Here is an 11025-nt window from a genome sequence, read left to right on the forward strand (position 1 = left end):
TACTAATACTGTATATATCATATATCCATTAAATGTGGCCAGTATCCATGTATAAATTTTCTGTGTAAGATTCATAAATAAATAAATACATAAATAAGTAAAAATGATAAGAAATTTGGGATCTGAATGTATTTAAATAATTACTGTGAGGCAGAGATTCTTACTTATCTACCCAAATAGCTACTTTTCCCTTCTCTTAAGGATGACCCCAGTATTTAGTCAAAATATGGACATGCAGCCAAAAAAACTACATTTTCCAACTTCCTTTGTTCATGTGGTCATGTGACTAGGATCAGGCCAATGAGATAAAAGAAGTGTTGGGTGACTCTTAGAAAGCCTCCTTAAAGGAGGAGGATAGGGCCCTCCCTGGTGGCACAGCACGTTAAAGCACAGCACTGAGAAGCTAAAGCCACTTCAGCATGAGTTCAATGCCTGTCGGGGAGGTGACCCACATGGCCCAGCAGACCTCTCCTGACCCGTCGATCTGTTCTGCTCCCCACTCTGTCTTTGGTGAATCTTCTCACCACTCCTGCACCTCTGGCCTGTACCCCAATTCTGTATGCATAAATAAATCTTTTTAAAAAAAAAAGAAGAAGATAAACTCTGCCCCTTCCTCTATTCTTCCAGAAACATGGGTGTGATGGCTGGAGTTGTAATCAGCACTGGGGCGAAGTAGGGGGTAGGCGGTGAGGGGGCTGAGAATAAGAGCAATGAGGACCTTATACTAGGGGGACTGAGAGGTGCATGGAATCTGCTGATGTCATGGAGTCCCTTGAAGCTCCATCTCCAGACTTCTATACAAGAAAGAAGGGGACTTCTATATTAAACCACTTCAAGATTTTAAGTACAAAATCAGCTAATTCAAAAAACTAAGTGATATACACACATTATATTCTGCTACACGGTGGTAGCTGCTTCCTAAAACTTTCACACGATCCTGATCTATTGTCTTATTGGTAGACTTGGTCTCCCTGATTCTCCCTACCCTTCTGTCATATTTAGTCACATACCGCCTGGGTTCCAGGCACCAAACTGAACTGACACTCAAACTGAACTCCTGTCCCTGGTAAATGGTCAATTAAGGGAAAGAAATGAAGGTATTTGTTCGCTACAGGGACTAATTTGGCACAAATTGCTTTTCTGATTTTTTGTTTGTTTGTTTGCCCTTTTTGAATCATCAAAATGGTAGGAGAGATCAGTGTAGGTTAGAATTTTCCAGAAAAACTGTGTGTCTGGGAGGAAGGGGTAGATTTAGAGAAGAAATCTTCTGGAATTGGAAGATGATATATAGTCTACTGGAACCAAAGAAGGAAGGAAGTCATTGGGTGTTCAGACAGTGGAAGTTTCTACTTCCTGGGTGGCATCCTTGTTGGAGAGAGTGCCTGAGATGTTATCAGATTCAAGAAGCTCCACAATGCTGTAGGGGGAACAGTCCTCCAGACCCAGCTTGCTGCACAGCCAGCCACAGAAGCCCTTCTCCATGTCCCTGGCAGCTTGCCACCATGCACCCCAGGACCATGAGAGCTGGGCCACAGCAGCATAGAGGCCCAGGGAGGAGGCCATGGCCATGATGAGCAGGGGGTAGAAGAGAATGAGGCAGGGGCAACATGAGACCTTGTGCCAGAAGGTCCTCTCCTCGTTGTACACGAGGAAGATGTTGTACCAGGTGATGGTGCCATAGTAGAAAGAGACAACGAAAGACAGGATGAAAATCACAGGCAGGCAGACCAGTGTCCAGAGGACCACGTGGGGCCCACGGTCAGCTGCCATTGGGCAGGTCTGTCGGCCTTCAGGTGTTGCTTCCCTGGACGATTCATTAGGCTTGGTCAATTCCTGCAGCTCCTTCTCTGTCAGAGTGACGTGGATGTCCACCATCTGACCTTTTTTCTTCCCTCTTGTGATGGTCCCAGTTAAGGTGACGTAGCGGCTGTCCAAAGGCATGTTCCACATACCTGTGGGGTATAACGAAGGTGATGACAAGATGAAAGGGGTGAACCTCATCCCCAGAGGTGGGATATGAGGCTAAGAGGGCCTGTTTTTATGGCCTCTGGCACCCTGCTGTAACCCATGGCTCATGGGGGCCTGAAGGGACCTTTCCTGGGCAGAAGCCAGCTGCACTGAGCCTCCCACAAACAACTCTCACTACACGTCTGGGTAATGTTGTGAGGCAGGTCAAGTTTGTTTTCATGTTCCCACTCTACTTTTCTGGGCCTCAATCTTGGCACAATCTCTGTTGTAGAAAGGAAGTTTACTACCAATACCACTTCATAGGTTCTGCACTGTATAATTTCTGCTGTAGAATGCTGGGAAAATATGCTTATTGGTGAGTGTTGGTGAAGACTGGGTTGAGTGTGTGTCTGTTATACAGAGGAGCAGCCCTCTCTCTTCCTTCTCAGTCCTTGCTCTGTTTCCCTGACATGGGGGTCTCCTCACATGCCTGTAGCCATCCAGTCTTCACATCCAAGTTCTATACATATGTGTACGCACACACCGTCACCACATATCTAACACACACACCACACACAGCCTGTACAAACCAGGCACATACATGCCAAGTTCATGTAACACATCACATGCACACCTGTGCCAGACACATGTTTACACACCATGTGCCACGTGCATGCCATGATATACTGTACACATATACCCATGCCATGGACATAGCACACATGCAACACATACATGTAATGAATACAGGTGCACCATGTACATCACACACCCACATGACACTTATGTCACCTACACACGCCATCCCCCCCAAAAGTAGTCATCCTTGGTATGTAAATGCAGCCTAGAAGCAGGAGGTGTGGAAAGCACAGACGAGACACAGAAAGAGCAGGGCTCCCGACAGCAGTCCCCCTTCTTCTCTACACATCCTACACAGAAACAACTATTTCATAGACAGGCTCGTGGTAAGCCCACCTCAAGATCTTGCACTTGCTGCTCCCACTTCTTAGAAAGTTCTGGCGCTCCACTTTATCACAACTGAGGCTTTTATGTCATTTGCATCACTATGTCACTACCTCCAAGAGGCCTTCCCTGGCCATGCAACCTCCCCCACTGCCCTCCAGCAGTCACCCATCTAGCCACCATGGCTAGCTGTCTTTGAAATTCACCCATTACCTGCAATTAGCTTCATTTGCTGACATGTTCACTGTCTTCCCTCATCTAGATGGCAAACTCCATGAGAGCAGGGGCCTTGTCTGTGGTATGCACTGTGGGTGCAATGTCTTGTTAAAAGACGCTTAACAGAAAGCCAAAACATTTGTTTTACGAGCCCGACCGCCCTTTTGCCTTCCGGGGTTTAGAGCCTGTTGACTTAAGACAAATGTTTAGAGCCTGTCAACTTAAGACAAATGTTTAACACCCCTACCAAGAATGTGCTTATCAGTTCCTGGAGTTAGGGGAGAGGGTGGTCTTAATAGGAAACACAGAGGGAGCATTCCGCTGGGGGAAGGGCATTGTAAAATGTATAAAAACTACTGCCTGTGAACAATCAGGGCTCTCAGTCTTGAGTACTACTGAGCCCCGGCATGTCGGTTTCTGAATAATCCTGCCTCTGCTGGATTTTAGTGTCTCTGTTCTCGTCCTTTCTGCGTTTCCTCGAGGATCGGAATTCTGGACTCAACAGTCTAAAAGATCTGTCCACCCACACACATAGGTCTACTTCACCCATCTATTGCTGCATAGTAATGCTTAATAAGGACATCCTACAGTTTCATTAGTGGCCATGAACATTCTCATATGTGCCTCTTTGTACACACGGGCAGAGATTTCGTGGGATAGCTAATGAAAAGATTACTATAACTTGTTATAGCTTGCAGGAAACTATTGAAAGTCAACTCTTATTGTTACTTTATCTTACATGCATTAAATAATTTGCATTATCTGCTTGTCTTATTTATTTTCCTGTATAAACTGGCCTCTTCCATTATACTAACAGTTTCAGTGGGAGATCTCTACCCTGTCCTTTATAGTAGACACACAGCAAAAACACTGTCAACTCTTGAATGAAGACCGTCATGCAGTCTTTTTGAAGCAATGTATCAACAAGAAAACATTGATCAGTGAACAAAAGCCTGCTGTTTTCTGGAAGATTCTCAATTGGCTTTCTTCCCAACTGGTTTTAAACAAGTGGTCTGAGAGACACTTACCATCATCTGCAGAATAATCTAGGAAATCTTCTCCTTCCTCTTCTTTTGGCAGGTCTCCACCTTCTGATTCCCCGGGCTCTTCATCCAGTTCCTCATTCTCAGACCGGTAGATGATGATGGAAGCTGGACGGGACTCTTTCCTCTTCTTTTTCCTGCGACCCAGTGTGGATTCTCCATCCAGGGTGAGGGCAGCAGCCACAGCTTTCCTCAGAGAGCCTTGCTGGGGGCTGGAGGGTTGGCCTTGGCCTTCCACTGGTCCCGGTTCTTCCATCCTCTTGTTCACGTGGTCTAGTTCGTCCTTGCAAAGAGTGCAATCCGCTTGTACAAACTCACAATACACACAAACACAGCTTCTTCCTACAAGGGGCTATGCAAAGGGCTATACAAACCCAACAATGAGTGACACAAGCTATGCAACCTCTGTCATCAGACACGGTCCGGATGGAGGGGAATTGCTCTGAAAAATCAGACTTTCCACGCCAACTTATGTTATGACCTCCCTTTTTTGTATAATCATAAAATATTCTGAGCAACTTTCAGCTTACAATTGGACTGCCTCAGCCGCATAAGGCCTGCCTGCCCTGACAAGCAAGCACTGCACCAGGGTGAAAAATTCCCCTGAAGTCAAGTGACTTGACTACTGACTGATAAATAAAAGCAAAAGGGCTATTTTTGCAAAGTCTCTCTCACTGCAGATGGAGGATAACCCAAATCTTATCATTCTATTATCTCACCTAGCCTTCTATTCAGCTTCTAAAGAATTACTCAAACTTCCTATTGTTTGGCCTTTAGATGTGGAAATTCATCCAGGTTGCCTGTTTTTAAACTAATCAAGTTTTCCATCTGCTACACCTTAAAGGAATCCACAAAAGTCTTCTGGCTAGTTTTTCAGGATTCTACTATATAGACTTTAGATAAGAAAATTCACCTATGTCTCCTATTCAGAGATTTGATTAGCAAGGAATTTCCTCTTCTGTCTCCCAGGATGACTCAGGCAGAAAAACAAAAACCCATTAAGTAGTAGATAAAGTTTAAGGGACTTCTATCTTAGTTGATCTCCACTATAGTAATATTAGTCATAGACTTTGTGTACTTATGCACCTGTTTTTTACCTTGATTGATTTTAGAATGTTGTAATCTCAAGCAAGGTTCAAAACGACCTCAAACTGTTCTTAGAAAAAAAGATGATTGTAATCTCTCAGCCCAGTTCCTGTGCTGATATCATCCCACTATTTACTCCTAATGTATAAAAATAAACCTCTGCTGAAGGCAGAGCAGGAAGATTTGCACCCAACTCCGACTCCCGTGTCTTCCTCACTCCCGCTCTCCAATTTTTAGAATATCTCCTCGCCGACGTCGTTCCCACCTTGAGACTCTGCCTGTGACAGCCTCTCTACAAGCTGAAATTGGGGCTGGTCCCTGACAAATGAGTTCTGCTTGACACACAGCAAAGCCAAGCCATTATCAGGGAGCTAAAAGGGGAAGACGGAGAGAGGTGTCGGAAATGACCCTCAACAGCAAAAGCCTTTCTCGTCTTCTACTTCTCATCACACTTCATTTTGGGGAGAATTACAATCCATTCGTTTCACAAGAATGGACTGTTGTGAATAAAATTTTGTGTTGCAATATTTCTTTTTTACATAAACATATATTATACAAAACCCATCTGTCTAGCCAGGGGATGTCACGTATAAAGATGTTGGGTGAAGAAGCCCCCTAGAAAGATAGTAATTAAGAACAATACTTACTCCCAGCAGAGATGGGGTGTTGGGGAGCCCTAGGGCGTGGAGTATTGGGACAAGAAAAACATCAAGGCTGTGGCAGGAAGCCTGGTCATGAATAAGCCTGATCAGGTTGGAGGACTGGCCCCTGTGCAGGCCAGGATGGCTTTTTTCTTGTGTTAGTGAAACAGTGTGAGAAAAGAACAATTTGATAACACTGAACCTTGGCAGAGAACGAGTGCCAGAAATATGCTGAACACTTAGAAATAAGAAAATGAACCTCTGTTCTGTAGTTCTGCCTATGCTGGATCTTGTTTTGTAGCTTTGCTGTTTCTGCTAATAAAAGCTGTGGTGTGCTGAGGAGAGCAGAGCAAAACTAAGAATCTCTCTCCCCGGATGCCCTTTTAACCTTCTCAGAATGTAAACCCTTGTCCTTTTATTTTCATTTTTTAAAGATTTATTTATTTATGCACATAGAACTGAGGTACAGGCCAGAGGAGCAGGGGCAGTGAGAGGATTCACCAGAGACAGAAACGGCTGTGGCCAGCTTGCAGTGCTGCGTCCTAACCTGTCACGCCACCAGGGAGGTCCCACCCTCATCCTTTTGACTCAGCTTTCTGTGGCAATGGAGATTCAGATTGCTAGGACTATTCAGATTGCTGGGCATTGAATGATACATTATACCTGTTATCAAATGAATGAAGGCAACCTTGAACAAGCCACCCAGAGATGATAACCTTGCTGTCTATAGAGGATATGTGTCTTCTGACTTCTCGTTGGCTCATGATCCCAGAGTTGCTGGGATCAGTCCCATCACACGAGGGAGACAGTGGAGAGGATGCACACTTTTCATGCTTCACACACTGTCTTGTCTTTTTGTTCTCCAGGTAGAGCGAGGTGGGAAGAGAGGAAGGTCTACAGAACATTTTTAAAGGAAGACCTGATTGGAATGTTCTTGGTGCACCAAGCTACTGGAGGAGATGCTTTGAATGCTGCTGTAAAGAGTTGCAAATTAGCAAAAATTGACCAGTTACAGCTAGCTATAGCCAGCGAGGTGGCTAGCTTTCATATGCGTCTTTTTTTTAAGACTTATTTTTAATTTATGCATATAGAACTGGGGTACGGGCCAACAGTGCAGGGGTGGTGAGAGGATTCACCAGAGACAGAGTGGGAAGCACATTTTCCCCTCAAAGGTTAAGCTACCTTTCCAGCAGGAGCTTTACTGTTGCCCTGTCATTACCTTTGCCCTCTAATTGCCTTTTTTTTTTTTTTTAAATCTGTCTCCTTACTGGATAGCAGATATTGCACATGGTCCAGGTACACAGGCCCAGAAATGAAATACTGACAGGTGGGATTAGGTTTCAGGAAGTTCTCACAGCTTGACTTTGGCTCAGAGGGAGTGTACTTTTTTTTTAAAGATTTATTTTATTTGTGCATACAGAACTGGGGTACAGGCCAGAGGCTCAGGGATGGCTAGAGGCTTCACCAGAGACAGAGTAGGGAACAGAACAGGCAGATCGATGAAGTACACTGCTGAGGGGAGCAGTGGGCGGGTCAGGAGAGGTCTGCCACGCCATGTGGTCACCTCCGGGGCAGGAGGGAATTGAACTCATGCGGAAGTGGCTTTAGCTTCTCAGTACAGTGCTTTAACCCGCAGTGCCACCAGGGAAGGCTGGGAGTGTACTTTTAATGAGTACCTTTAGCTTCGCATTCTTATGCATGGAGGTTGTTGGGGTATGCAACTCTGCTGGTAAGGTTTCTATGAACACAATGTGTTCTGGGAGAGGGAGATCCAGGGTCCAGCAGCTTTCTAAGAGAAATAGCTTCAGAAGTCAAGGATCTCAAACATTAGAACACTGACTTTGTGTTGCCTATTACTTGGCAGGGCTTTTCTACCAAAGTAGCCACAATGCAGAAGAGCATGGATACCCAGTCACAGGTGCATGTGACTGGGCATGATCCTCTCCAGGATTATAATTTTCAAGGCTCATTTTAAACATTTACATGGATTTTGAATTCTATTTTCTAGGAGCCTATGTTTAACAGAAAGTATTTTCTTAGATTCTCTAATTCAACTGATGTCTAGGAAGCCATGTCTCATCCGAATTTGGCCATATTTAAAGCCCATGTCTATTCACTGTGCTACGCTTCCTGCCAACATCTACCCCAGACTTGGATTATTCATCAAAGATGAATACTTGTCCTATATTAAGGATCTATTCCTATGTTGCTGATAATCAGTCTCTAAGTCTTGCCAATCATTCCTATTAAATCTCCTTGCTAATCTGTTCATTTGACTTTCTCCTACTACCATTGGCTAGAATATATTTCTTCACTGAAGCTGGTTTATATGCTTTCATTTTAGAATTCTTCCTCTAGTGTTTTAAACTGATTAACAGAGAAAAATCTTTTTTGTAGGCTGCCTAGTACCATCACTATCTTATCATTCTTTCCAAAATATATCTAAAGAACCTGGTGTTTGAGGTTCTTCATATTCATATGTTAACCTAGAATTCAGTATCACACTTTCCTCATGCCCGTCCCGCCACATGACTAATCAACTTGTCTACATATGCTAGCTTCATTCCAATTCTTCCAAGACAGATTCACTCATGTCCCCTGCTGGGACTACCCCAACACAGAGGTGTCTTTGCCCTGTTGGTGCAGGAGTGTGGTGGAATGACATGAGTGTTCAAGTGAAAAATGGCTTATATGAATTTACACTCAGATCATTTTCTAATCCCTTTCTTTTGCCTTCTCCAACTCTACACTTCAATACACTTGTCAAGTGTACAATACTTCTTTGTGCTTAATTAGGCAGCATTTCATGTGGTCTTGTATTAATTATGGTTGGCTTCAAGAGTTTTCATTCATCTCCTGGGGGAGATTAATAAAATTTCAGAAATCAGGAACTATCGTAGCTATTTTCAGCTGCTATGGGAAGACGTGGACACACTACAGTGACCCAGGAAGTGCTTGTTGGCTGACAGGACAAAGGGGAAGGAAGTATGATATGAACAACTGTTAAGAGAGGAAAACGTATTACCTATCTTTGTCTATAGTACCTGATCCGAGAAGCAGGTACTGAAGATTTTTTCTTCCTTTTAAATTACAAAAAAGAGAAGGTAAAATAATTTCCCCACCTTCCTGGGCTACAGTGCTATATTCCCCTAGACAGAGAACCTAGTCTTATAGGTGTCTAGAACAGTGTCAGCATATAGCAGAGGCACAATAAATGCTGACGGAAAGCTGTGAACTGGTTTGGCTGTTGGCTCTGGACTGGTCCTATTTCAAGGTGGGGCAGGGATAGATGCCTATCGACACTCCTTCAGCACTGAGATTCCCTGAGTTTGAATGCTGAAAGTCCATAGGTCCCTGTCAATGTGAGCCCTGCCAGCAGCAGCATTGCCTGGGGTGAGGATAGTGAAGTTCACAGGCAGATGGGGAGGGGGCGGGAAGATGGGTGAGCTGCCAGAGCGCTTTAGATGAGGTGGTATGACATGAGACTCCATAGGTCCCTGTCAGTGTAAGCCCTGCCAGCACAGAGCACTTTAGATGAGGTGGTGTGCTCATGTGGTGTGACAGAGTGGGAGTGTGGAAGGATCACAGCCACAGTGATGCCTTCCCCCAGGACAAAGGGGGCAATGATGCAGGGCGCAGAGTGGCCTTTGATTCAGCCAAAGAAGCAGTCAGGCAGTCTGGCATGGTTGCCCTAAGAAGAGATGGCTCCATCAGCACCCAGCGCTGAAACTGGAATTAGCCTCCAGTGACAGTACTGTGGCTGTGTTCTCTAGGACTCTGGGGGTTAACTGACTGTTGAACCCTGACTGAGGTCAAAGGCAGAGGCAAAGAGGTCACCACACCTTTTCCATCAGAAGATCTCTCAGAATCAGACTCTCTCCCTGTTATGAAAATGAGCTTCCTGACTTCTCATATTGCCACTTGTTTGCAGGTAAGAAACGGCTCACTGTCATCCTTAGCTGTTGAAGTGGCTCAGTCGGGCCATCCTCTTTGTCCTGGAAGGTGGTCTCCCTCTCCACCAAGTGGCCATCACACCAGCTTTGTCCTGTGGTCAGGCCCATATGGACCACCTCTGCAGAACTCTGAATCCGCAGGTCCCGATAAAACATAAGCCATATTAGATGATACCTTTAAAAAAATTATCTTTAAAAGCAATTTATAGCACTCCTTATTCCCAAGAAAGAAAGTCTGGAATTTTCTGGAAAAAGCAACTCTTTCTAACAGAATGAGGCTTTTCTTTTTTTCCTATTTAGAAAATATTTTGTCACTGGGATTAAAGTATCAAGAATTCTTTTTTTTTTTCTTCCAGTAATGATACTTTAGCTTTTCTATTTAAATCTCTTGTTTTTGTTGATGGTGTATTTTTAAAAAAATATTCCTCACAATTGACCAAATTCCACATAACTGTTGGAATGAAGTGATTCCTTCATACTCTGTCTAGCAAATGGGAAGCAGAAGAGTTTTCCTTCATCCCTAAAACAGGAACAAAGATAAGGGCAACTGTTTTCATCAGGAGGTCAAACAAGGTCACAGGGATGGAGGAGCAGGGAGGAAATGACGTCTGGTTACACTTTTCCCCCAAACCATTCATTTCCAAGTCACTTTCTGACTCCTAAGTGGTGGGTCCAACAAAAGAATGATGGCATTTGTTTACTTTTGCATTATTTTCCCGTCTGGCAGGGTAAATACAGTACCCTGATAGAGAGTTAGAAAAAGCAGCCTGCCTGGATTCCTAAAGGTAGAGCACCAGACAAAGCCCCTAGGCCCTCCAAATTCTAAGGCAAATCTCAGTTGGTGTAATTTCACTGTAGTGGTTGACAAGTGATAAGTATCATTAACAATAAGGAAAATCTGAATCTCCCCATCATCAGAAGACTCCCTGCCCTGTGTAAGGATTCCTAGAGGGTAGGATCTCACACACCTATAGATGCTTTCTTGTAGGAAGCATGCACCCTTCAAGGAAAGATCCCCTTAGAATGGATCAGTTTATGCAGCCAATGGGATCAGATCTCAAATCTGGTAAAGGTGGCTTCTTCGCTTCACTGCAGGTCGGGAAGAGGGAGAGGAGGTGTAGGTGGACTCGAGTTCATTTAAAAAATCATTTATTGTCTTGGTTCTGTGGGTAACTT

General features: G+C 44.3%; 1 protein-coding gene across 1 annotated transcript in view; it reads right to left on the reverse strand.

Annotated features, from left to right (window-relative positions):
- Nucleotides 1-540: 540 nt before the first annotated feature.
- TMEM169 (transmembrane protein 169) overlaps nt 541-11025 on the reverse strand; it is a 33395-nt gene continuing 22910 nt past the window's right edge. The window contains exons 4-5 of the mRNA XM_004674313.2: nt 4155-4452; nt 541-1952 (exon numbers count right to left, since the gene is read on the reverse strand). Coding sequence (XP_004674370.2) covers nt 1330-1952; nt 4155-4452 — 921 coding nt within the window. The 3' untranslated portion in view covers nt 541-1329. The remainder of the gene's footprint in view (nt 1953-4154; nt 4453-11025) is intronic.

Source organism: Condylura cristata, unplaced genomic scaffold (genome assembly GCF_000260355.1).
Source record: "Condylura cristata isolate star-nosed mole 26May11 unplaced genomic scaffold, ConCri1.0 scaffold00002, whole genome shotgun sequence".
NCBI lineage: Eukaryota > Metazoa > Chordata > Mammalia > Eulipotyphla > Talpidae > Condylura > Condylura cristata.